At 51.2% G+C, this 26,441-nt stretch overlaps 9 protein-coding genes across 9 annotated transcripts; 4 read left to right on the top strand and 5 right to left on the bottom strand.

Annotated features, from left to right (window-relative positions):
* Positions 1 to 1,466: 1,466 nt before the first annotated feature.
* N7525_008131 (Multicopper oxidase type 2) lies at positions 1,467 to 1,893 on the bottom strand (the record flags this gene model as incomplete). The annotated part of the gene is made up of 2 exons (XM_061214306.1): positions 1,467 to 1,673; positions 1,711 to 1,893. The coding sequence occupies 2 exons, from the start codon at positions 1,891 to 1,893 to the stop codon at positions 1,467 to 1,469; spliced, it is 390 nt and encodes a 129-aa protein (XP_061068737.1).
* Positions 1,894 to 4,154: 2,261 nt separating this feature from the next.
* N7525_008130 (putative SH3 domain protein (Cyk3)) lies at positions 4,155 to 8,627 on the top strand (the record flags this gene model as incomplete). The annotated part of the gene is made up of 1 exon (XM_061214305.1): positions 4,155 to 8,627. The coding sequence occupies one exon, from the start codon at positions 4,155 to 4,157 to the stop codon at positions 8,625 to 8,627; it is 4,473 nt and encodes a 1,490-aa protein (XP_061068736.1).
* A 504-nt stretch (positions 8,628 to 9,131) lies between these two features.
* N7525_008129 (putative exopolyphosphatase) lies at positions 9,132 to 10,532 on the bottom strand (the record flags this gene model as incomplete). The annotated part of the gene is made up of 1 exon (XM_002568560.1): positions 9,132 to 10,532. The coding sequence occupies one exon, from the start codon at positions 10,530 to 10,532 to the stop codon at positions 9,132 to 9,134; it is 1,401 nt and encodes a 466-aa protein (XP_002568606.1).
* A 194-nt stretch (positions 10,533 to 10,726) lies between these two features.
* Positions 10,727 to 11,923, top strand: N7525_008128 (1-aminocyclopropane-1-carboxylate deaminase/D-cysteine desulfhydrase; the record flags this gene model as incomplete). Its single annotated transcript, XM_002568559.2, has 1 exon — positions 10,727 to 11,923. The coding sequence occupies one exon, from the start codon at positions 10,727 to 10,729 to the stop codon at positions 11,921 to 11,923; it is 1,197 nt and encodes a 398-aa protein (XP_002568605.2).
* A 356-nt stretch (positions 11,924 to 12,279) lies between these two features.
* On the bottom strand, positions 12,280 to 17,744 carry N7525_008127 (uncharacterized protein; the record flags this gene model as incomplete). The annotated part of the gene is made up of 5 exons (XM_061214304.1): positions 12,280 to 13,390; positions 13,440 to 16,105; positions 16,157 to 16,248; positions 16,307 to 17,318; positions 17,391 to 17,744. The coding sequence occupies 5 exons, from the start codon at positions 17,742 to 17,744 to the stop codon at positions 12,280 to 12,282; spliced, it is 5,235 nt and encodes a 1,744-aa protein (XP_061068735.1).
* A 1,100-nt stretch (positions 17,745 to 18,844) lies between these two features.
* N7525_008126 (structure-specific endonuclease subunit SLX1) lies at positions 18,845 to 20,113 on the top strand (the record flags this gene model as incomplete). Its single annotated transcript, XM_002568557.1, has 2 exons — positions 18,845 to 19,086; positions 19,144 to 20,113. 2 exons carry the CDS (start codon positions 18,845 to 18,847, stop codon positions 20,111 to 20,113), a joined length of 1,212 nt encoding a protein of 403 aa, XP_002568603.1.
* Positions 20,114 to 20,147: 34 nt separating this feature from the next.
* Positions 20,148 to 20,872, bottom strand: N7525_008125 (bifunctional thymidylate/uridylate kinase; the record flags this gene model as incomplete). The annotated part of the gene is made up of 2 exons (XM_002568556.1): positions 20,148 to 20,671; positions 20,725 to 20,872. 2 exons carry the CDS (start codon positions 20,870 to 20,872, stop codon positions 20,148 to 20,150), a joined length of 672 nt encoding a protein of 223 aa, XP_002568602.1.
* Positions 20,873 to 21,088: 216 nt separating this feature from the next.
* Positions 21,089 to 22,623, top strand: N7525_008124 (tRNA-ribosyltransferase family protein; the record flags this gene model as incomplete). Its single annotated transcript, XM_061214303.1, has 3 exons — positions 21,089 to 21,314; positions 21,391 to 22,393; positions 22,449 to 22,623. 3 exons carry the CDS (start codon positions 21,089 to 21,091, stop codon positions 22,621 to 22,623), a joined length of 1,404 nt encoding a protein of 467 aa, XP_061068734.1.
* Positions 22,624 to 22,935: 312 nt separating this feature from the next.
* Positions 22,936 to 25,071, bottom strand: N7525_008123 (methylenetetrahydrofolate reductase (NAD(P)H) MET12; the record flags this gene model as incomplete). Its single annotated transcript, XM_002568554.2, has 2 exons — positions 22,936 to 24,921; positions 24,982 to 25,071. The coding sequence occupies 2 exons, from the start codon at positions 25,069 to 25,071 to the stop codon at positions 22,936 to 22,938; spliced, it is 2,076 nt and encodes a 691-aa protein (XP_002568600.1).
* Positions 25,072 to 26,441: the final 1,370 nt, after the last annotated feature.

The raw sequence follows: 26,441 nt of genomic DNA, 5'->3' as shown, positions 1-26,441 counted from the left end.
ATTACGATGAAGTTGCAATGAAAGAAATGATGTCGCTGCATTCGGAAGGTTACAGCACTGTTGCTATGTGACACGTGACTTTGTTTGCCCTACGTAAACCAACCTCCCAGTTCTTTAGACAAGAAATTTCAATGCATCAATGTGCATTAGAACGCCTTAAAGGGGATTCTTTCTCTTAAATTTCAGAAGCCATAGCAACAGCATGCTAAGTATGGAATAACCCCGTCAGACAGCATAAAATCGTCGAGGGATGTGAATCCACGATTCGAGTATAGAAACCGATTATCAACAGTATCTGCAGATATCTTACTAATGGGGTGAGGAAATGTAGATCTAAAGGTATCATTGTAATGTTTTGCATACGTCATGACTTCAGCTTCGAGACATTTTTCTGAGACATCGAGTCGTGTTTTAGATGGTCGCAGCAGGATGGAAGATTCCACTATCATTTTACGGTGACATCTGGGCCATAAATAAGATCTTCAAATAAAACTGTCCGATATCTTCGATATCAGTCCCTTAATTGGTAATCTGGAATGCGCTGTCACTTATGCACGTGGGTCATCGATCGATCGCCCATGGCGACCCAGATGTTCTCAAGCCATCGATCGAGCGGGCCGAGCTCCCGCCATAAATGACCGCAAACAGACCATATTTTATGAAAAAGAAAATAAAATAAATAAAACAGATTGAGTGGTTTCCTAGCTATCATGGCCGCTGTTTCTACGTATGACCAGATAAAAGGAAGCACAAGGCTTTATTTAGCACAAGAACAACGACCGAACACAAAAGTCATGTATCAAACCCAACCAAGAATGATAGTCCGACCTTTCTTGTCTTTGGCAGACATAAGAGGAGATAACCTAGCGACTCAATGACAGCCGCATCCTCGCGATGGGGCTCATGCGACCGAGCGGGAAACGAGTCTAGACAATTTTTCTGAAGTTATCGGCTCTATATCCTTGTCCTCATGAATTACCGTGTGGTGTGATGTCAGAAATGGAAGCTTTCGTTGCCAGAGCAACGCGTTGACAAACAGTCTAGTCTGGCATTGGCCCTGGCTATGAGTCCAAGGTCGGGGGCTCTGGCGCTCACTCTCAGGGACCTGAGGATAGACATCAATACAATACCATCAAGTAGAGCAACGGCCATTCCATTGACCATATCGGTATGGATATGGCAGTGGAAGAGGAAGGGTCCAGGGTTGACAACCTGGTACCGCACAATCATCCATGTTGGTCCATTGGGGCCATTAGTAAGACAAGTGTCTCTCATTAGGGGGTTCTGCAGTTGGAAGAACTCAGGGTGCTCAGCGTGGGCTTCTTCTGTACCGGACCAACACCAAGAACGAAACCCTTGTTGGAGTGTATGCAGAGCTTAGATGGCAGGGCTGTTTGGCATCTGAACCAACTGGAGCAATAGTTCGGCCTAGGCCACATTCTTGGTTTGGATGGTGACCTGCAGCTTCAGAGCGTGGACATGATACAAGTAAGTACCGTACTGGGTGGCGGTCCAACAATGTGTCCAGCTATGTCCTGGTTGGATATGCTTTGGGTAAGAACTGGTACACCGTCAGACCATGGAGTATTCCGCTGTTCAATCCCATGAAAATGAATTGTGCTATTGAAGGGCATGTTGTTGTGTAGTACAAAATATGGGTAGTTGGACGCTTTCTCTTTTTATCGCATTATCCTCTCGTATAAAGCCCACCTCAACATTATCACCCTGGTCTATGTGCAGTTCGAGTCCGGGGAATTTACTGTTCATGCGCACGTTGCCATCGGGCGCACCCTTTTGCCAAATCAGGTCCAGATCGGAGTTAACCTGCTTAACCCATGTTAGCTGCACGAGCCCATTGGCAGCCAAGACCACAAAGGCCTTCCAAGTTGCCATTGTAATGAACATTGGTATTGGAGAAGGGTATATTATATCAATGGAATATATGCGTAGTTCCAGATTTGGTCCAATGACCTTGACGGCGAGGAAATAGATAGTCTCTGTTTATCAATCTCAACAGTAAAGCTTGCCTGTGTGGACCAGGGAGATATTTGGATGGTTTGCATTGTCATTTTAATACCCCATGTTTCAGTGGATGCATAGACAACCATTTGGCACCAGCAAATGTTTTTTTTTTTTTTTTTTTTTTTTTTTGCATTTCTAACAATTCAGGGAGACAGGCTGATGGTTGCCGACTTTGCATAGTTTGGATGCTCACTAGGGGATGTTGAAGTGGCTGGGTGAAGTTTTGGCTTCAAGCAGCCTTCATTTTCGATTATGAGATGGCCCGGGATAAAAGACTGCCCTGATATCTAACCGGGCAATGCAGTAAGCTCTTCAGGAAAAGAGCTAATTAGCGGGGATTCAAGTCCAGAGCAAGGGGTGTCGTTAGGCGGACCGGAAACAGTAGACTGTTTGTGCGTGGCTGGATATTTCGTGGCCGCGCGCGGCGAGAATGCGGCAAATTACCGTAGAATGGCATTGGCTATCCAATTTTTCGGATTTTTTGAGTTGAACAATGTATACAGCAAATAGTCTAGTAGCTCGCATCGCTTGCAAATTACTTCTGTCTTTTGTTTTGTGTTTGAAGTGATGCTGCCAGAGGCGAGTGTGCATAGATGGTGACATCGGGTCCCGAGGGCGCATCTCCATGGGTTTACGGTTTACGGACTAAATCGAGGATGAATATTTCTTGTACATGTTCCATATCGAGTAATAGTTACAATAAAAAGTGTCAATATAGAACTTTAGCCAATCAAAGATACCCCATCCAGAATGTTTCATGGAGTAAGATAGGGTTCATAAAGGTATGCGGCATGTGACATACTAGTAGCACTGGCTTCAAAGTATCAAGGAGACCTTCAGGGGTGCTTGGAATCTAGCCGGGTGGGGAAATTTAAGCGTTGCTTGGCTAGGGAACGCTAGCTGGTTGCCTCTGCGGGTTTGAGGGGCTTTCTAGAGTCATCGCCAGAGCATGGATGGATAGAGGGTTTGTGTAAAGCAAGGACAGATTAAGGTGTAGGTATTCAAGTCGAGACGTATGTGGTAATATATGAAGGTTTGCGGACTCTCACGGCTGAAAGAAGAACAATCAATAAAAAGAGGGGTCACTACTGCAGTGCCTATATATATACCATCCGCTATCCGAAATTCTGCATTTCACGAGTAAACGAGTGATCGGCTACTCAGTTATACTTGAATTCCAGACAAGACCTCTGCTTCATAGTAAGATTGGACTTCTTGGCATCTGAATCGAACCAGTTGCAGATACCTAGAAAGGGAGAGCTCAATCAGTAGTTCTGTTTCAAGGTTCTCCCGGATATCTGGATCCAACACTTCCCGAATATCTCACCCGAGGCCGACCTCAAACTAAATATCCATTAAGTTATAATATGAATTAAACAAGCAAAAATAAAATCCTCTGTTGTCGAGAGTACCAGGGTTTTTCGACACCGAACCATGGATCGGCTGCGGCTCCAGCTTTTTCATAGAAGTTGCAACAAAAGGGGAAACATCTCTGGAGGGGTTGAGTACTACGCTACAGGCGTTGACTTGGAGACATTCACATACATATATACAGGCAGATGACCTTTTAGAAAAATAAGTTTGGAACGATCGCGCTTCTTTACGAAGACTCGGCCCCAGAGGAAACAGGAGATATTACATAATATACATTAAGCTTATCGATAAGGTGGCCCTCCGCCGCTAGTCCCGATTGGGCCACAAACAAACAACCCCAGTCCCGGTTTACGCCCCAAGTGTCGTCTTAGGCCTCACCGATCTGAATTGCTCTGCCTTTCCCCCCACGTCTTTACAACCAGTTTCTTGGCCCAGTTCGGTGCAATTCAATCTTTATTCGCCAATCATTTTTATTTTAAACACCCAATTGGAATCTCCTTATTCTCTCGACAATGCTGGTTGATTGAGCGATCGTTCGTTGCTATCCCTGCGGCCGTGCGGACCTTGTCGCCCATCTGACCAAGCTGTGTGGTATTGAGATTATTGAGTTCGAATCAACAACGCAACGTCGTCAATTGATACATCACTTTCCTACCTTCCCTGGACATCAACTTATCAGAAGTGCGCCAGGTGTTGAAACAGCTTGTTAGGTCGATCCCGTGTGTTGCGCTCGTCGAAACCGTGTTTAAGTGACAATCATGACTCAGCTACCAGTGCGTTTTCCATGCTGGTGCCGAGCAGTATATTCCTGGGGCGGAGAGACCACACGAGATCTGGGATTTGTGGAGGGTGACTTGATCGAATGCTTGAATGCAGGCGACGGACAATGGTGGATGGGTCGGTTACGCCGTGACAGGCGCGCGGTTGGGCTGTTCCCGTCAAATTTTGTCGAGCTTCTGAGTGAAGACTTTGTGCCCGTCAGCCGTGATACTACTAGCCCAATGGTGCTAGCGGGATCTTCTCCGATCAACAATCCCACATCAGCCCCCAAGAAACAGAAGACCGTTTGGCGGAAACCCTTCCAGGCGCATAAGGAAGCCGTATCACCAGCTTCCGTTGCTCGGCGCGCAACCGATGCCGGCCAATCTGCACCTGCGATTCCCCAAACACCACCTCGGGATGGCAGCGTTCCACGAAGTACGAAGCCGTTGCGCACGCATGCGACAGCAGTCAAGAACCAAGGCTCCTTATCCCGACCCACGTCATCCGCATCACGGTCTTCATCACGTGGTGTCTCTCCTCGTTCATCTGCGGAGCCTGATCGGTCACCATCAATGCTGCCGAGGGCAAGCGTCTCAACCTCTCGGCCTTCGTCCCGCGAGCAATCCCCATTACAAACACAGGAACATTCATATGCGATGACGCCGAAGGCCACCGCCTCATCTACCCGTCCCCTCTCCCGTAATCCATCTCCCTTGCCAATACACGAGCATTCGAATGGCATGGTTGCACCAGGCAGTATCCCATCTTATCGGGCTTCATCTCGTGAGCCGTCTCCGTTGCAAATGCAGGATTATCCACCCCCGACCATGCCACATGGCAGTGTTTCATCCTACCGGGGCTCATCTCGTGAGGCGTCTCCGTTACATATGCAAGAATATCCACCCTCTACCATCCCCGCTGGGAGTATCTCATATCAGACACAATCACGTGAGCCATCTCCAATGTATATGGAGGATCGTCCACCCGCAACGATGCTACATGGGAGTATGTCATCTTACCGGGCTCCATCCCCCTTAATTTATGATCATGCGTCTACGATGGTTCCCCACGGGCGTATCCCATCCTACCGAGCTCCATCGCGTGGGTCATCTCCGCTACCAATTCAGGAGCATTCTACGATGGCTTCACATAGTAATATGTACCAGGCCCCATCGCGTGGGCCATCTCCATTGTACATGGAGGATCATCCACCTGCACCCATGCCACATGGAAGTATGTCCTCCTACCGGGCTCCGTCGCCATTGCCGATCCAAGAACATCAGTCTGGCCTCGTCTCTCATGGCAGTATGTCATCTTACCGAGTTCCGTCTCGTGAACCCTCTCCGGTGCAAATGCACGAGGAGCGGGAAGACTCTCCCCCTCCCCCTCCACCGCCGCCGCACCGAGTCGCCATCGGTCGTACAGACTCCCACTCTCCGCAGCCGCCTATGCATTCCCAGGCACGAAGTCACTCGCCACTACCACCCGTGCACTCATCTCAGTATCGCCCACACTCTCCTAACCCGCCATCACACTATCCACCCCCATCACGATCGCCGACTCCATTAGTTATGAATGACCGCTACACGGTATTCAATCGAACCCCATCCCCGTCTGCGGCCTCAATGCACTCCGCTGTTTCTGCGACCTCGGCACAGTCAGATATTCATGGGAATACACCATCTCCACTCCGTGATGCCATGGAAGATGTTATGACCTCATTGGAAGACATGGGTCTCCCTCGCCAAGCCCAGTCGCCCTCTCCGTCGCCAATGTTCAACAATCCCTGGGCCCCCGAAGAATTTGATACCTCGCAGGAAAGGACACCCCAAGGCAACAGGCGCCGGCCTTTGACGTCAACGGGCTTTGATGGAGACAAAGAACAACCACAAGGCGGACTCGTCCACCGCAACAGCGTTTATAGCCATGATCACATGGATGGTCCGCCTCAACTGAACAATTATGTCCAAAGGATGGAGAGCCGCCTACGTCAGTTGGAAGATCAGAATCGACCGCCTGAGGACCGAAGAGCCGGCCATGACGATGACAACGGACCTCCGCCCCCTCCTCCAAAACATGCCACCTACCACCCGCGGAATAACTCTATACCAGGACAATATGCTCCTCTCAGGGCCAGGCGCTCCGGCCATGATCTCCGGGGTGATATTCTGAATCGGTCATTTACCAATAAGTCTAGTGCCACCAATTCATCCAGTGGCGTGCAAAGCAACGGCACATCCATGACGACGAGCACAGACAAGACGAGTCAAAGTGTTATGAGTGGCTTCTCTGCGGGGGGATTCAGTGCGACGAGTGCAGGGAGCTTTGCCAGGCGGGGCGGGAATGAGAGGCCCAATACTGCTATGGACACTGTCCGCTCCCGAGGCTTCAGTGACGTACGCCCGGAGACACCTTTCACCGGGGTTTCATATCACTCCAGTCATAACTCTTCTCGCCAGGGTGCATCGTCGGCTATTCCGTGGTCATCCACCGGTCTCGACTCAACGGATCATAGTGGAGTGTTCGGGGGTCTTTCTACGCCAAAGAGCAAAAAGCAAGGGTTTTTCAAAAAGATATTTGAGACGGCCAAGACTGGTGCAGCTAGCGCAAGGAGTAGCATTTCGGTCGGTCATGGCGAGAGATCGAATTCTCCAACCAAGAGCAACAGAGGAATAGATGTCGTCTCACCGGCTCTTGCTTCTCACTCAAATCGCGATAGTGGTCGTGATACGGGACTCGGGAATGGCACCATTGACTGGGTTCAGGTGCGCCGAGATGTCAACCGAGCGTCGTCCCCTAGTCGAAATGAGAGGATCGATAGAGCAGAGCGATGCCAGATGATGGACCACCCTGTTATCTACTCCGTGGAAGAGCTATACGATACTGCGGAGGGTGATGAAAGCATCGATGGGCAACCAATCACCGAGCCAACGAACTTCCACGCAGCCAATCTTAACCTCGTCGATAAGAGTGCACGCTTCATCAGCAGTCTACCTCCAATGACGAACCCCATGAGCCTCGCCCAAGCTTATATTTGTCGACCCTACAAGAGTGACGTCCAGCGTCTCCGGGCCATCTTTACCTGGGTCAGCGAGAAAATATCGTGGGAGGAACCTGTCGACGGCCTCGAAGTTGACATGAAGAGACTTCTGCAGGCCAAACGAGGTACCCCGGAAGAAATCGCACTATTGGTGCACGAGATGTGCGCAGCCGTTGGCCTGCATACAGAAATCATCAGAGGCTTCCTTAAGAGCCCCGGCGACGCCCTTGATCTGGAAAGCCTCTCCCATCCTAATCACTGGTGGAACTCCGTTTTGGTCGACGGGGAATGGCGCTTTATGGATTGCGCCCTTGCAAACCCCACGAACCCTCAACGCAGTAAATTTGTTACCAACAATTCTTCTTTAGCGGAGAGCTGGTACTTCCTCACACGCCCCCTTGATCTCTGCTACACTCATGTCCCGCTCTATCCGGAAGAACAGCACATCTGTCCACCAATTTCACCAGATGTTCTCCTCTCCCTTCCCACCGTCTGCCCCCCATTCTTTAAACTTAACGTCCAAATGCCGGATTATGACACAAGTTTCCTTCGTATCGACGGATTGGAAGTCATGCAACTCCGCATGGTAGTCCCTCCGGATGTTGAATGTGCCGCGGAAGTTGAAGCCCCAGGATTCGCCCGCGACGCAGACGGCGACTGCTTCGAAAGCGGAGACATTGTGCGCAAGCGCGCCTTGGTCCAGCCGGATTGGATCCGCGGTCAAAAACGCATCACAATCAAGGCTGTACTGCCCGGCGACGAAGGCCAGGGTGTCCTCAAGATTTATGCAGGCAAGAAAGGGCTGATGCACTCAAGCCGCGACATCCCCCATCCCCTAGCCTTGGCTCTACCAATGATCCACACCGGCGAGAATCCACCTTACGATTTTGTGCTACGCCATCCTACACCTCACGCCCAGCGACACGACTTGTACATCATGCAGCCGCAATGCTCGCGCCTGGCAGTGAACAATACCTTTGTGTTTGCTGTCCGGCAACATGCTTCTGCTCCCGCGTCCGGCAAGGACGACACCACCAATGGCCGCGGTTCGCCCTCGTCCGTCTTCACTCGTCCATCTAGTGCGTTGAGCATGGTGTCCAGTACAGCGGGCGGCTCCACTGTATCGGGTGCCTCAAACGAATTCTCAGCATCGACATCGGCCATTTCATCGACCAAATCTGCTTCTGGGCGGGACAAGGCTGCGAAACTAGCGATTCAGTCCCCGTCCGGCAAGATCCTTCGCCTCACTCGCAAAGCTGACCATATGATCAGCAGTGATACCGGCACCGAGTCTGTCACCGATGCCGTCGCTGAGGGTAGTGTCTGGGAGACTGTCATTAAGATCGGTGAACGTGGTATGTGGCGTGGACTTGTGCTAGCTGACCGAGCTGCGCGCTGGTGTGTATTTTGCGAGTGGGAATGTGTTTGATCTCTTTTCTTTTACATATTATGGGCGTTTATCTTGAAGCCTTCTGACAGACCAGACTCGGGGAGAGGTGGCTGTCTGTCTTATTTTACTTGTCCTTTTGCGGGTTGCATATCGTTGTCATATTGTCCTCTTGGCATACTAGCATTTGCATGAGGTTCGCTTGGGGCATTGCATATATTGCATTTTATCTGTCCATGTTCTATTTCTGAGATGATTTTGGTGTTAGAGTCTGAATTAATAGGAGTTTGAGATATCCAAGTTCGCATCAATGATCATATAGAGTAACCCGAAAGCCTGTGTAGCAATAGAATGATACATAGGGAATCCAATCCAGGCTCTAACTGATTCCGTTCTTCTTGAAACGTAGAAGTAATGTTCTTGATTTGAAGGTCAAGAAGAATAACCCGTGGGAGTGCGATGTGAAAGAAAGGAGACTGCCTTCAAATGATTTACACGAGGAAGGGTAAACAGGCCAGCATTTCAGTACAATTCTTCTACAAATCATTATAATTTAGCTACTGCTGCCCGCAGCAATGGCGCAACCTGCTTCCTACTCCCGGCCGCGTTGGTTTGTACCCACAGTTTCCTCCAAAGGGGTGATTTCTCGTTCAATATAGGAAGACAATCTCCTGCCAACTCAGGGATATCCTCCCCATCAAGCGGAGACCATTCTATGAGCCCAAGATGGTGAGAGGAGTGCTCAACAAACCTCTTGACACCCTTAACAGCCGCTTCATTATCGCCCGTCACGCTGACGAACAGCTCGCGGCAAAACTTGTCGTTAGTGCCTGTAAATGCTGTCATAATAACAAGCACATCCAAGTCTTTCCCAGCGGAACCCGCAAACGAACGCACGGAATCGAGGAACATCTCCGGGCCACCCGCCTTCTGTACAATCCATCGCATGGGCTTGACAGCAGAGCAAAAGCCCATTTTCACGGTCTTGCCCGACGACTGTGACGTCTCAGTCCAGTCTTTGTAATCGCGGTCCAACACTTCACCAATCGTAAGAAGATCGAGACTATTCTGCTTAGCATGAAGGATGTTCTTGTAGAAAGCCTCCAAGTCCCAATCGCCTTTTGCGTTCGCAGCAGCCTGTGGTTGCTCCTCGATTTGAGATTGCAGGAATTCAACCGCCATACGATCTACATCGGTCACTTTGCCTTCCGCAGTAAGATTCGAGGTATCAATTAACACCGCAGAAAGAGCAAGCTTTGCGACCTGAACCATCTCCGGAGTGGCGTCCCAGAGTTTCCGCTGTCGCAACTCGCGCGTTATGAGCGATGCACAGGACCCAGGTCCAGGCTGGATAATCATCGGCTGGCCTTCTGGTAATGCATCAATGCTTGGCATCGAGCCCTCATCGACATGGTGGTCGATGCATGCAACAGTCCGGAAGGTGACACAAGACAACCCGGTTAGGGATCCCGAGCCCTTATCGGTCTCGGAGGGGCGTGGGAATGCGTTCCAGTCTACCAGCGTTGCGTCGGCGAGTATCTGTTTCCATACGTGCTGGTCTTCGAGAGATTGCGCAAAGTCCGCGACGGTCATAACATGCTCGCGCAGGAAATTCCCCGCAGACTGCAGGGTATTCTCGAATTTCTCTTCACTCTTCAGGGCGGGAAAATTGGTTGATGACCATAGTGCGGCTGAAAATTCTGGTCTTAGTCGATATAGCTCTGTCCCAGCGGGGAAATTGGGGAGGTTTAGGAGTGGGATATGGGGTCGTGGGCTTTTGATCGGGAGCCGGTTGTTTGCGCAGTAGGAATAGATGATCGCCGAGACGATGGAGTCAAGGTCGGCGGAGGGATTGCCAATTACATAAATTGGAGGCTCCGACAGGGCACCCGAGAGGAAGCGGAGGTGCACTTGGCGGGCTTGTCGTAGAAATTGGAGGAGAGTCATGGTTGTTGAATAATTGATCTCGGCCAAGCTCCATATGCCCGCGGGCGGATGCGCGACGTCATTCAATTGCTGACACATCATGTATCAGATTGATGCCTTGAACGTGAGGCCGCAAGATCTCCACTCCGTGGGTTAACTAGTTAGTTATCCCAGTGGAATATCCCAACTTGATCACAGTGAAAGCCATGCATAAAATGATGTCTGTTCCGCTACAGCTGCCAGAAACATTCGCCCAAATCCCGCGCCATAGCATTCTATACTCCCATCCTTCCCCTATCCACCCCTTACCCTCAGTCGCACCCCCAAGAGTATCCCCGCACCACCCCCTCATCTCCATCCACGCCAAACGAGAAGACCACTCCTCCCCACTAGCCTGCGCAGGCAACAAATATCGCAAACTAGAATACATAGTCCCAGACATTCTATCTCAGACACCACTCTATCATAGCCATGAGAACAACCCAACACCCCAAGGCCCGCTGCACGGCGCAGTAACAACCCTGGTTACAGAGGGCGCAATCCAGAGCAACCACACCGTGCAAGTCGTCGCTCTCGCACGGAAACTCGGCCTGAAAGCCCTAGTCCTCTTACACCGCAGCACAGGCGGCGGACTCGCAGCAGCAAGCGACAAGGAGGCCTTCCAACGCAGCGGAAATGTGCAAATCAATCACCTTCTCGGCGCGGAGGTTCGTGTCTGTGAAGAAGGCGATCCGTTAGCGCTGGATGCGACGCCTCTCCTTGATGAGTTGAGGGCGTTGGGACAAAATCCGTATTGGATCCCTGGTGGCGCAAGCTTACATCCGCTTGGTGGGCTGGGGTATGCGCGCGCGGCGTTTGAGATTGCTGCGCAGGAGGAGGAGATGGGGCTTGAGGGTTCGGGGCGGTTTGATTATGTCTTTGTCGCGTGTGGGAGTGGGAGTACGGTTGGCGGGTTAATTGCTGGGTTTAAGCTTCTGGACAAGATTAGCGGATTCGATGCCTCAAAGACAATTGGGAAGCCGAGGAAGCTTGTTGGGATTCTTAATTCGCCGACTAGGCCGCGGGCGTATCATGAAAAGCGGGTGCTTACCTTTGCGCGTAGGGCGGGCGAGTTGATTGGGCTCGATGGGGAGCGGGATATTGGGATGGACGACGTGCGGCTTGATGATCGGTTTGTTGGGACTGCATACGGTGTGCTTGACGATGAGAGTAAAGAGGCTCTAGAAACTATGGCGCGGATGGAGGGTATGGTGCTGGATCCAGTTTATACAGCCAAGGTTGCAAGAGGCATGATGCATTGGGTGAGCGAGGGAGAAGTTGCGGACTCCGCTAAACCTTTGGATCAGGTCAACGTATTGTTCATTCACACAGGCGGACAAGCTGCTTTAGGAGCTTATGCCGATGTCATATAAAGCATATCAATAAGTAGCTTATAGTAAGGAACGTGAATAAGAATGGCTGGATTCAACTAGTATTACATGGTGTCGGCAGCAAAGAAAAGCAGTCATGACAGACATCGTCTTGTGGTATGGAAAAAAAGAAAAGCGTGGAATCGCTGAAAAACACCCCCGGACTCGCCAGTCCCGTCTCTTGTACACCCTTTTTTGAGAATTGACCCGAGCACGATAAAAGCATAGGAGAGGCGAGTAAACAAAAACTCAAAGCAGCGCAGGAAAGTTATCAGAATATAGTAAACAAAGACCGAACAAGAAACGGTCAAGTTTGAACGAAAAACGAAAACATTCATTGAGAAAAAAAGCAAGAAGAGTCAAAGCTCCTCGTCCTCAAGGTCTCCGTTGGTGCCGTCGAATTTGGGCTCACCTTGCGGTTCACCAGGTTCGCCATTTGGAGCCGATTCCTCCTGAACAGAGGCAGCACGGCTACTGCCGTTGCTAACCACGAGGGCCTCCAGGGCCTCATTAGCATGAGTATTCTCCATAGGTTGGGTCTCAGCTTCGTGGTCAATCTCTTGATTGGTCAAGTCGGCAAATACGTCGTCCAGGTTCTGACGAGGGCTGCTGCTCGCGAACTGAGGCTCATGACCAAATCGTGGAGGACTGAAAAGGGAGGTTTCTAGGTCTGGCTGGGGAGAGCGCGGAAGGAATGAGGGGGACTGTGAAGCGGCTGCGTGGGGAAGGAAAGCTGAGGAGGAAGTAGGTGCGAACGCGGGTGTGGAATCGCTTGCAGGCAAAGAATAGTTTGCCGAGAATGGATATGGTGCAGCGTTTGGATCTGGCATCTGAGCCAACGTTGGACCTGTGCTAGGAGGTTGCCCGCTACTAGAAGTCGGTGGTGCTGGTTGCATGGATGCAGGTTGACTAGGAGCCGACTGCGGTTGAGCATCGACAGACTTCCGTTTGGTTGCGCCAATGTGCTTGGGGCGAAGATGCTCCGGGAGATCCTCTGGACGATTCACCCCAAGCTGGGCCATCATTTTCTGCTGCTTGGTCGGTCGCGGCTTTCGTGTTGACAAAGATTGCTCCAGAATTGGAGGGGGTTCCGGTGCGACGGGTGCCCACTTATGGATCTCCTGCCGGAAGAAATTCGTCTCAAAGGTGAGAAGAACCTCAGCGCCCTCGATTTTGCGGAGGTAGAATATCAAAGTCGGGACTTCCTCGGTCGTTGTGCACGCAGCATTAGTGAAGCCTTGCAGGAAATCACGGAAGGCTGTCGCTTGGTTAATGATACTCTCAAGAACTTCCTCTTCCTCGGGTTGGAAAGGCAAAGTTGCGATCTCCGCGTGCCAATCTTGCAAATCCTCAAGCTTGGGACGAGCAGCATCGCGCGGGATCTTTTGACGCCAATCGCAAATTGGGCAGGTATACTTGTCAAATTCCTTCACTTTACCCCGAGCAATCTTCAAACATTTGCCATGGTACCTACTTTGGTCAGTAAACTAACTCACAAGCGGAAGTTTTGTTGGCTTACCATTCGTGGCAGACTTCACATTCAATCATCATTCCTGCCTCAGAGTGCCTGCAAATACAGAACACATCTCGCTTCCGTGACTTTGGGCCCCACATGTTGTTGGGATTGCCAGAATTCTCAAGCAAACCTTCGGGCGAATTGTCTCGAGACGAAGGCTCCACAGGCGGTCGGTAACTGTCCTCTAGGTCGAAACAGTATGAATTCCGCTTCTCGACGTATTCCATATGGGATTTCAGAATGTGAAGAGGAGCATTGGCCTTGCCAAATAGCTTTTTCCCTTTTCGCATCCAGTCTTCATGGCGCTTTTGCTCACGTTCCAAATCGATGGCGCCGATGGGTCGACTTGTCAAATGCTCAAGAGATTCCATGAGGTCACGGATGTCCTTGTACTTGGGCCGATTCTTCATCTCCGGGTCCTTGCTCTTTTCATACAAAGTCTGGATCCTTTTCTGCGCCTCTCGCTGCTTGGTCAAGATAGCGTCGACGGCCGCGAGAGTATCAGGTGAAACTGGAAAACGAGACGCCTGCGCAGAGAGAGCTTCTAGTTGCTGATAGTGAACGGCTTCAACAGACATTAATTCCTTGGCCTTCATTTCCCACGCATCGCCATGACGGGCAAGTTCCTTGAAATGGATTAGGTGTTCATTGGTATCGGGGAGGCCGAGCTGCTCCGCACCGGCGACAAGTTCCCGGCAATCCGTAAGCGTCATGTACTGGTCTCGCTTGCGCACAGCTTGTTCGATCCATTTGATTTGGCGGGAAACTTGCTCTAGGTGTTCCAGTTCCGGGACTTCCACGTTGAAATTTTTGCCCCGTTCGATCAATTCTTCAATCTCCTGGAGAGGCCGGGTGTGCGGGTGCATCAGAGCAGTATTAATATCCTGTTGGAATTTCTCGATCTCGCGGGTTTTCTCTTCCAACGCCGCCATCTGTGGACAGTCGAACGAAAGTTTATCAGCCTCTGCCTGAAGGGCGTAGATATGTTCAATTCTGCGGACTTCGCGATCGCGATCGTCCAGCTGCGCCGCCTTGGTACTGCCTCTGCGCCAAGCCTTCTCGTTTTTTCTCCGGTTCTGCTGCTTCCGGGTAATGTAATTGTTGGCTTCCTCAACCCATTTATCGCAACGCTGGACGAACGCCGCAAGATCTTGAAGGCCTGGCAAGTGGTATGGGATTTTCTCACCTTCATTGAGCAAGTTATGAAGGGCCTTAAGCTGAGGCTTCGGTTCATCCTCCAGGGTCTTGTCGAGCTTTTCAGACCATGCTTCAGGAATCCTGGCCCGTTCTTGGACTTTCTGCACAAGCGCCTGCAATTCATCGTCACTCATGCGATAACGGAGGGTATGGTCTGAGCCGCACAGCTTCTGAGCCAAAGTTTCGCCACAGCAGTCATATATGTCAACGTGGGACAAACATATAGTCTTGCCTGATTTGTGACAACGGAACTGAGTGAGGTAAGTGTAGGCCTTGCAATGTTGGCATTGGTAATCATCCTCGGGGAGATCTTCATTCTCAACTACGAATCTTGGCTGTGCATCGTCTGCCATGGACTCCGGACCAAAGCCCGGGGTGCGAGCAGACACTTCCTTTTGCCGGTATAGGAAAGCAGCCCGATCACCCTGTTCACGAGCGCAAGTTCTTGCTAGTGCAGGCGCAAGCCACTTGGCAGTGGCGATAGAGGTATCACGGGCAGCAGCGGTAAGAAGCAATTCATCGTGGGAGAAACACGGGTGCCTGCGGAAGTTCTGAAGACGTTCAACACCTGCTGCACCGTATGGCTCCCAGTCTGCAGGCGCAAAGTTGACTGCTTCATTGAAATTAAAGCCGTGGTTGAAGCCCGCATGGTAGGCCTGAGGGAACGTGAGCACAAATTGACCGGCTCGTTGATCCACCGCATAAACGTTGACGCCGGCCTTGCGAAGCTTGTCTGGTGGCATCAGCGTGACAAGCTGGAAAAGAAGATCGGGCTGGCCTTCGAAAAGCTCCGGAACTGCATCCCGCATGGCCGCCTCAAAGGCCTCTGCATCGGCACCTGGAATTCCATACCAGGTCTTGGTAGCACCGAAGTGTTGGTAATTGGCCGAATAAGCGTAGTGATCCTCATTATGCCAGCAGAAAGTGGAGAAACACATTCCCACATAAACCCAGGGAACGGTCATACCAGAGATATCGGACTTGATGTAACGGAACAGCGAATCTCCATAGAATGGAAGTACATTCAGGTTCCAAGGATCTGATGAGAATGGGTCAAGAGGATTCCGTTCGATAGTTGGGAATCCACTTCCATGCGTGGTGGAATGGATGTCGGCGCCGTACTCGACTTCAACGGTCTCATGTAGATCAACGACGAGTTTCCAGAATTCAGCCTCCACGTCGTCCTCAGTTTCACGTCGATGCGTGTTGAGAACTGGGTCGAAGGGCATCTTGGAGGCAAAGTACTTCTTCTTGAACTCGTTGGCCTTCTCTTGAAACTGCTTCAGTGAGTACACACCGCCGTCTTCAAATCCGAATTCCCCTGTGCCGACTAAACACTTAGGACAGTGCCACTCGTGATCGGATGCTGTGGTAGTAGACGGATCGAGACACGTTTTGTGATACCCAAGCTCGCAACTGTCGCATACAAGGATCAACCCTTGATCATCCGTTTTGCCACAAGTCTCACATTTCTGTTCATGGATCAGTATATCATTAAAATGCTGACACGAACCTCCGCCTACCTCTCCGGCTGGCTGGGAGCCATCCTTGCGCGATTTAACCGGGGCTGGGCGAAGAAGCGACATATGAGAACCTGCAACTGTTGGGAGGGAATCTGAAAGGGCAATTAGATAAGAATCGCTTTGGGTATTAAGAGCCACGAAAAAGTGTACCTTTCTTGAGACGCTTGCTGCGTCGACCGCTTCCATCGTCATCATCGCCAGTCTCGCACTGAGAACTGTCTTCGCGGCTGACAGCACGCTTCAGAGATTCCTCATCTCGACCGTTTACAGGTGTCGAGACGGAAATATGCTCGGAAACGACTTTGGATGTCGAGGCGCCGTTCTCTCCCTCGCGCTTGATTGGCGGGCCGTTGTTTGCAGGGGTGAAAGGAGAGTGGTTGACGGCGGTAAAGCCACCGAGGCCGGAGTTCACAGGAGTGAAGCCCGCGGCTGCGGGGCGCGAAGAAGGGGGAGGAGTTGGTTCGATAGGGGGTGTGGGCTTCTCCGGGGACTTCTCCATTGGGGTATGCGCCATTGGAGTATGTGCCATGGGAGTATGCGCCATTGGAGTATGTGTCGCTGGAGTATACGCCATTGGGGTATGTGAAGCGGCCATTCGAGGCAAGCTAGGAGTTTCATCACGGATTTTAGAAGGCGTGCCATTTTCATCCAACATGGGCTTCTGAGTCATGGGGGATTGTAGAGGCGAAGGGGTATATGGACCACCGTGCTCAAGCTCAAGCTGTTGTTGGACACCAGGCTTGGCCCTGGCCAAATATTCCTCGTAGGGCTGCAAGTAGCGCTGGTAGGAATTCTTGAGCGAAGTGGACAAAGAGGACATTATCTTGCCACTGTATCCAAGATCACGACCAATCTCCGCCCATTTTTTCGTCTTGCACACTGATTCAAACCCACCGCGACTCTCCACTGCCTTTTTGAGTTTGTAGAGATCTAGCGGTCGCTTGTCGACGCTAGGTAGCCGGCTGTAGTTAGTGCCATGCTGTTTGTGAAACATGGCAAGTCCATCGACGTAATTCATGTTCGCGCGGTTCCCTATGTTTAAATGAGGGTCAGAATCGCACTGTGTGATCTTACCAGATGGGGCAGTCTGGTATGCCGAATGCGGGCCCTTACCCCCTTCAACCGAATTGAGCTCTTGTCTACGGGTCTTGAAGTGAAATCGCTGTATCCATTGTCAGGCGTGGTCATGCGCGGGAAGCGATGCTGACTGCATCCGTGGGAGGAGGGATCCTACCTCTGTATCGATTGCGAAAGTCGGTTGCCAGCCCTCTGGTGGGACCACTCGGCAAATTCCATACTTTTTCCCCTCGGGGGCAATCTTCTGGATATAGGCCACCGGGTCTTTGAATTCTTCTTCGGTTGGACGGAAAGTCGGGGCTTCTGGGATGCCATGAGGGCGAATGCGCTTTGATGGCTCTCTAGGGTTGTTGGGCTGTCCACGCCGTTCCACGGTGGACAAATCAAGGGGTGCGGACCTGCGAGCGCTTAGGGGTACGTTGTGGGAGTGCGACGGATGGGTACTCGAGGACCGAGTCGGCTGGCCTGCCGCGGCCGTCGAGGTCGCCCCGGCAGAGGCCGGAGCTCCCATTGTTCGAAATAGGACAGGCGACTAAGGAGATGTAGGAAGGAGCGCGTCTGTTTGGGGTAATTCGATTAACAATGACTGTAATCGGCAAAGGCAGGGCGTGGTGATGGATATCAGGAAAGGCGGCTACCGGGTTCCTGCCAATGTGACCGAAGGGTAAAGGATCAGTGACGAACCAAAGAATATGAGGGAATGGACTTTGAATGAAAACGAAAGGAAAGGTTGACTCGGGGTAAAAGGCGATAGAACGAGAAAAGAGAGGCCCAAGTCGCAGAGTGGAAAGAAGGATAGATGGGATAGAAACCTTAAGAGTGGAGGAATGAGATTATGTGCAGTAAAGATCGACTGGGGTGGTACTCCAGAAGTACTGCCAGGTCCCTTTTGTGTGGCCAGCCAGTAAGAAAGGAACCAATGAGTGACCCCGTGGGAACCTCCGGCCAGCCGCGATGGTACCGATCAGTACGGTATAGGATTTACTGTAAAAATGAGTTAATCGGAGCTCAGGTACCGCTTATGAGTGAAGTTTCACCTGTAAGCTTGGTAATTATACTGTTATGCTGCAAACGGGGGAACATCATACGGTGTCCATAAATGATTTTCTGTATTTGGGAGCCCAATATTACGAGCCCGTCTATGTGGTGGATATGTGTTCCAAGTTGATAGTATCTTGTGACACATCGAGCCTCGGATATTCTATATGATATTACCTGAGTATGTACTCTGTATAGACACTCGTTCTACAATTTGTTAGGTTTCAATGGCCTACGTGTGTATTTTGTTAACTTTGCCCTTCTAATATGGGCAAATGTTATTAGATAGCATTCTACCACATTTAAGAAGACCTTCTGTTATCATTCTTTGCACCCTTAACCAACTAACTCCTATTCATGCTCTTATACCCCTACACTCACTCCACTGGCAGTTCCATTTCCCCTTGAGAGGGAAAAATACATTATCATGTGATCCGGTGTATATCAAGGTACCGTGTAGGACCCGCATGTATTTGATAGGCAAAGCTAATTTCAAGGACTTGACAAGCCTACAATGTTGAATTGAACATTCCAATGTGAAAATAGATATAAAATATCTTCCAATCAAGCATCATGGAGGAGTTTGAAAAGCCCAAACCGATCCCGGCATATTACTGTTGTTATCTCCTCCGGTCGACCGTTCGACACGCCTCACTCTACATTGGCTCGACGCCAAACCCGATCAGACGACTCCCTCAGCACAACGGTGTCGCCAAAGGTGGGGCCAAGCGAACCGCCAGAGATAAATTACGCCCCTGGGAAATGACCCTTGTCGTAGAGGGTTTCACGAGCAGAGTCGGCGCTTTGCAATTCGAGTAAGTCGCACGTGAATTGTTTGTATACATCGCGTCTCAATTTATCATTCCGTGTAGGTGGGCTTGGCAACACCCGGAGAGGTCGCGCCACCTTGATTCCGATGATGACTTAGACTCCAAGCCTCAAGCTAAGGCCAATGCCAATGCCGATGCGAAGACGGGCAAGCCGAAATCGAAACCTAGAGCGCGAACCAGGAGATCCCTAATGGCGCATTTGGAGGATTTGCATTCCCTGCTTCGCTCAACTTATTTCTCCTCTTGGCCATTACGAGTCCGTTTCTTTTGTGCCGATGTGTATCGTGTATGGCGAGCCTGGAATGATCGTGTTGATAGTCGCTTGCCCGACATGATCAAGGTTATTCTAGATGGAGACAACCTTGCAACAGCCCCTGACACCAATCAACGGGATGGGCATGCACCCGTTGGAAACATTAACAATCTATCAATTGACTACACCAGGCTTGAAGATCACCTCGAAAAGTCAATGTTCATGCTGGACGACCCGGATGATCTGCAGTGCACGGTCTGTAAAGAGTCGATATCTCCGAACGAAGAACAAATAGTAGTGTGTCCACATCCGAATTGCCGCGGCACGAGTCATTTATTATGTCTATCTACCAAATTCCTTGACGCGACCAATGAAACGGACCTCCTAGTGCCCACCCAAGGGACCTGCCCGTCGTGTGGAAACACCGTACAATGGGTGACAATGATGCGCGAGCTAAGCCTCCGCAACAGAGCAGAGAAAGAAGCGCGCGCAATTCTCAGAAAAAAAGAGAAACGTGTTCGCAAAGAGTCTGCCGCCATGGAGGGATCTTCAGTACCTCGTTCATCTTCAACTGAACCAAGGTCGCTGCTAGAAGAACCGACCCAAGACGACCTAGGGCCAAATTGGTTCGAGGAAGTCGATATAGAATCCGACTCTGACGTCGAGGGCCGACAGAAGCACCGTTCGACTCAACCTCCATCAAAGCTCGAAATCGTGATTGAAGACAGCGACTGGGATGACGCTGAACTCATTGAATGAGAGCCAAGCAAGCCCAGTCTTGACTTCTAATTCTCTAATTCGCAAGAGGCCCCAGTTTCCTCAACGCGCCCGCCACGTCCAGACGCGCAATGCAATCGGCTACGACACCCCGTATCTCCTGTGACACCTCCTCAATGGATTTCCCCGCATCGATAATGGATACATCCTGCTGCTTCTCGAAGATGGTTTGGAAGAGCTCTCGCACACGGGTTTGCATTTCCCCGTTTTCGTATCGCTCGGCACCGAACCCACCGCGCTTCGCTGCTTCCTCTGGTGAAATGCTAAGGAATAGGCAGATATCCGGGCGCGGTAGACCGATTTCTGGCCGCCATGCCCACTCCAGTGATAGTGTGGGGTTCGCTTTTGCGGCGGAGTAGACGACGCCGGAATATGAGTAGCGGTCTACAATGACTGTTGTTCCGTTCGCGATGTCTTCTTCGATGCTCTTAGCAATCTCCCACCGGTTCGCCGAGAAAAGGAGGTGAATGGAATGGTCGTCTTGGTGCGATGAGCCGCGTAGATAGCTATCAATCAACTTCCCGATCGGCGTCGTTCTGTCTAGAAAACATTATTAGATCAATGGCAGCCATAAGAAACGAGTAACTAAGTACCTGGGAATCGAATGTATTTGACCACATGCCCTTGCCGCGAGAGAGAATCCCGTAGCATCTCACATTGGCTTGATTTGCCAGCGCGGTCGAGCCCTTCGACAACGATTAGAGCTCCGCGTCGCGTCGGCGACGTTGATTGTCCTGTCATGAATGAGTGGGGCGCAGAGGCGTAATTAGGCGGAAAATGTTTGAAAATTGTAAATCAGTATGCTCAGTTCCTGCACAATATATGCAAAATAGTCCAGAATGTTTCCGGGGGAGGATAGTGAGGGCGATGTTTATCGGGAAATTCAATTTCTCCTGGCCGATAAGGACAAGATCCAGGCCGCCCCCCCAACATGGTCTTCCAATAACCAGGAACGCCATGGACCAAGAGACGTCCGCGTCCCCCGCGATGACCTTCAGTGTCCTGGCATCCACTGCTCCAGTTCTTGCGCCCCGAGTAGGCAAATTGGCCATTCCAGGCCGCAAGACTATCGCGACGCCGCACCATGTCCCGCTCACTTCGCGGGGCACAGTCCCGCATGTTGCGCATGATGTGATGCGCAATCACACTGAGATAAACAGCTTGTATGCTGGATTGGAAGATTGTAAGCGCAATACTGCATGATCACGACAATCTGTTTATGGGCATAACTGACAGCGCATGTCCCCGGGCATATAAAGTTATCGCGAAAAAGCAACCACCCGTTTATAAGACACCTGCTGCAGATCATGAGTCGCCATTGAAGAAATTCATATGTGTGGCCGAGGACATGCCTTTGATCCTAGGCCCACGGCGATTCCCTCCGATCCCATGCCCTCCCGCGAACACATCGGCTTCCATCGCACTGCTGACATCAATCGGGTTCACCCAGTTATCTGCGCAGGATTATGTGAAGGCGGTTCAAAAGCTGAGGCCAGATATTGCAGTTGGCATGGTGGACCTGGCTAATAAGCAGCCCGGATCCAAAAGGCGGGCCAAGATGGTTGACCGGACACATGCCTGGACTCGGGATGCATTGGAGCAGCTTTATGGGGATGCTGTGGCAGAGAAAGACAAGTCAAAGAGCGCATATTTTGCGCCAGTGTTGCCTCTTGATAATGCGCAGCAGTCCCTCTATCTGGATGATTTGGAGAGTGAATTCCGGTGGGATATATCCGGCCTAGCGCTGTATCAGTCTGCGTCATTGGGATTCGTTCCAGAATCCCTGGCGAACCTTCCTCGATTGCTCTTCAGCGAGCCAGAGACTCCACAGGCTATCCTGCGTGACATATCCCTCGGAGCAGACCTTCTCACCACCCCTCTGCTGGGCGCATCGTCGGACGGAGGTATCGCCATGGGATTCGCGTTCCCCGCCCCAGCTCCCGTGTCAGAGGGCAAGTCTGAGCCTCTGCCTTTGGGAATCGATCTGTGGACGGGAGATCACACTACAGATACATCTCCGCTGGGCGAGGGATGTGAATGCTATACTTGCAAGAATTACCATCGTGCTTACATCCACCATCTCCTACTTGCGAAGGAGATGACCGCTTGGGCTCTCCTTCAAGTCCATAATTTCCACGTTATGGATACCTTCTTCGCAGGAGTGCGGGAGAGTATCCAACGTGGGTCATTCGAGCAGGACATTCAGACATTTTCTCGTGTTTATGCCTCTTCAATGCCGGAGAGTAGCGGACAAGGTCCTAGGTATTGTCAATCCCGAATGTGTTACTTTGTTTCAAATTGCTAACAAGCTTCCCAGATTACGTGGGTACCAACTACCGGCAAATGGGCCTAACCAGCCCCGCCGTATGCCCAAGGTGTATGGCGTTCTTGACGATGCTATACAGAAATACGCCGAGGCCCAGTCTGAAATCGCCACCCCAGATACAGGTGCGAGCGGGCTCGAGGAACACGGGTTTGCCGAGAGGTTGTGATCAAGTCTGCAGCAGGGACGATCGCCTCTGGCAAACGCTTGCATGAGAAACGATACGTATTTATAGAAGCATTTGCTTAGCAATTGGCGTATGGAATCTATCAATCAACCACAAAATATATAAAAGCAGTGCACGCATAATCGTAATATTCATCTCCATGGGATGGGGTCAAGACTAGTATACAGTAATCCAGATTTTGTGCCATTCATGGTTCATATGTCCAGGCTTGCCCTCATTAAACCGTCAACCGTAAGATCCCTCCCTCATTGATACAGGGTATATCTTTATCCTGATTTGTAGAAAGACGCATTCTTAAGCCTCCTCGCCTGCCAAGACCCGCCACATCCACTTGACCTCGTCTTCCTCCTCCTTGGAGCCCTGCTTGGTACCGGCGCCGAATTGCTGACCGACAACACACACAAGCCAAGAGTCGTTCTTGGTTGTGTCCAAGTATGTTTCAGTCGGTGAACCGCGCGGGTAAATGCGACGCCATTCGTCCCAGATTCGGAAAGCCTCCTCACCCCACGCGCGGAAACTCACTTCCTCGATGATCGTAGGGGTGACGATCTCCTTGCCGCGGAACACACCCCAGGTAACGGCGTTGACACTTTCGGGGTTGGAGCCAAGGTCATCGAGATCCATATCGGCAGGCTGGGCTGGGAGCGAGGATTCGAAATCGCCCTTGACGTTTGTCGCGAACCAGGTGAGCTTATCGTGGCCGTGTTTAGCAAACAATGGCTTCAGGATATTGGTGTAATCGTTGCTCGAGCAGAAGAACTCCACAAATGGCTTCTGGAAGACAAAACCTTCTCGTTGGGGACCCCAGCCGAAGATGGGGTGGTCATTGTGCACACCGTTCACTGCGGGCTGCGATGCCAGAGTCCACCAGCCGCGGCCATCAATGAGCTTCAACAATTCCGGTCGAATCAGTTCAGTCTCTGCATTCAAGCCCTCACCATCCTCTTCCGCGCCACCCTCGGACCACGGCACCATGTGTAGCTCGCCCGAGACGTGGCGCCGGAAAATTGCGCTCATGTCCTTGGAGTCCACTGGATGGCCCCATAGCCTACGTGCGGTGTTGGCAGTCACATGAAGCGAAGGACCATAGCCGTCAATCTCACCGAAGGCAGGCGAGCGAGCATCACCCCATCGTCCGTTGGGGAAGTCATCCCACGTTGCTTCTCTACCAAGCGCACCAAGACCCTCAGAGATGAGAAGAGTAGTGCTGCGGTTTGGCGGGGGTGCGGGCACACCTGCACTGTCTGCGAGGGCCTCATGGACCGAGTCCTGCGATGACTCGTGGACAGATAGCTTGTCCACAATGACCCGGTTGTGGGGTTGCGAGTTGATGGAGGATGCACGGCGTCTCCGCAACGCACGTCCAGGGAAATCCAGTGGGATCGACGCAGGATCGTCCGCAATAGCAGTGTCTCCAGCATCTGAGTAAGATGGAATCAAGTCGCATTGTTCCAGGATAAATGATACTGTCTTCTCCAAGTTCAAGGTGTAGAAGTGGAATCCTCGCGGCCCTGGGGAGGGAATATCTCTCACACCACCCACTATCTCACTAACAATATCCACACCAGCGCGCTTGACCGCATCGTCGTCGTGCTTCAATTCTTCCATGCGCTTGGCAATGGGAGGCGGGATTGTGACATGGCTGAGCTTGGTCACCCGAGTCAGAATTTTATAACTGTGGATGGGCATCAAGCCAGGAATGATGGGGATAGTCTTAAAAGCACCAGACTCATGGTTGCGAAGCATCTCCTCAAACTTCTGGTAGGCGTCGATGTCGTATGTCAGCTGGGTCATAATGAAATCTGCTCCAGCCTGTGTCTTCTCGACGAGGGAAGGAATATCTCTGGCCGGATCCTGGACGTCTTGGAAATTGTCTGCAGGATGGCCCTCCGGGTATGCGGCAACACCAACACAGAAGTAATCACCATGTGTCTGACGAATATATCGCACCAGATCAACGGCGAAAGTGAAATCCTTGTTGCTATCATCCTCTCCGTGCATGTTATACTCCTCACTGCGAGGCGGGTCTCCTCGCAGAGCCAGGATATTGCGAATTCCAAGAACCTTGGCCTCATCTAGAGCCATATCCACCAGCTTGCGGCTCATGTTCGTGCATGTCAGATGCAGGACGGTTGTCAACTGCAGTTGGCGCTGGCATACTTCCGCCAGCTCGAGCGATCGCGCCGCAGTGCTACCACCGGCACCCCAAGTGACTGTAACGAACAGAGGACGGAGCGCTTGAGCCATACGCTCCAGACGCGCAGACAGATTGGCGAAACCCTACAGTAGGCCATATTAGCAGAATATCCACGATACGTTCAGCACGCGGGGTAACCCCACCATCCGGGTTTTTGGAGGGAAGAACTCCAAGGAAAAATAGTTGGCATCTGGCGGCAGAGCTGCGATCTTCTCGGTAATCTTCTTCTCCATTGCGTCCTTTAGGTGTATGGGTCGGCAATGGGAGTGGTTGGATGAAGAAGAGAGGATTCGGGCAAAAGTGGACCATGTCACCATCTGCTCCAGTCGCATCGGGAACGATGATGTCTACAGCTGCCCACTGGCCATCGCGCATTAAAGGTCTACTGCAGAGATATTACATGGATCTAAAGGCTTAAGCACTGTTTCTATGCAAGGAGTTACTCTATCTTGATCCCGAAGAGCTCGAGAGAGAAAAAATGGCAGCGCTATAGATGACTCAGCGCGATAACAGTCCCGACCTCGGGAGGTCATACCCATGGACCTCCTACCTAGGTAGGTTCCTATACGTACTTGATTTCCTCAGGTGGGGCTTTTCTATCTTAGTATCTTAGCAGCTGCCGCCGCTTTTATGAGGGCGCTGAGAATCACTGAGTAGATTTCAGTGAGCTGCTCAGACCAATCACGTGGTGAACCTGTAAGGTCCAATGAAACGCTCAGTGAGCGCTCACTAAATCTGATTGGATGCTCACCTGGCACTGATCGCTCACTGATTACTCAGAGACTGCTTGGAGGCATCTATTAAGCACTTAGTCTGTCTCCCCGTGATAGATGGACTCTATGACTTCTAGTTTTGCGTCATCGTACTCGAGTGCGCTAGTTTTGAGAGGGGAACGAAACTGGAAAATCATGCTCCTCTAGAAATAGGAGCATGGTGAAAATTGAGGGCCATCAAAAAGTGGTCGTAAAGTAAACAGTCTTCGCGCCTTCCATTCCCATCCTCTTTCCCTCCTCGCGCTGTTTCCCTCTCCCACTTCATCGCTATCGCTATGGCTGGAACTCGCCCGTCAAGTCCCAGCGACACTGGTGCCAATTTTCTTCTCACCCGGTTCCTCGATAACATCAATATACCAAGCACAATGGAAGAAGGCAGTCGATCGAAAAAGTCACCGCTCAGATTAGCAAAGAATACAACCACACAGGACCCCAACGCCCCCTTCACTGTACCAAGTACACCGGAGAGAGGATCCGTGAGCTTCGCACGGCTAAGTCAGGCCGCTCATCTAAAACTACCTAGGTACCTCCACCTACAAAGACCGCAACTGCACTCTCTCTCTCTCTCCCTCTCTCCCTCTCTCCCTCTCTCCCTCTCTATATCAATCTAACATTGATCCATTACCCCCAGAATGGTAACAAAGCGTACGTATCAGTTCGCAGGCCCTGTCTAGGCTTGGGGGTCAACGGAGAGCGGTACTGTCCCCAGTTCTGCTAGGATATTTCGAAACACAAGACGATAGAGGGACGTTGCAGTTGAGGTTGGGAGATGGACGACGGTGCAACAGTATGGCCGAGAATTCCCGAACATACCTCCGTGTGCCCTCGCC

The sequence above is a fragment of the Penicillium rubens genome (genome assembly GCF_028828025.1).
Source record: "Penicillium rubens strain IBT 27055 chromosome Unknown utg000003l_segment0_segment0, whole genome shotgun sequence".
NCBI lineage: Eukaryota > Fungi > Ascomycota > Eurotiomycetes > Eurotiales > Aspergillaceae > Penicillium > Penicillium rubens.
Note: the sequence above shows the minus strand (reverse complement) of the source record. Positions and strands in the feature narration are given on the sequence as shown.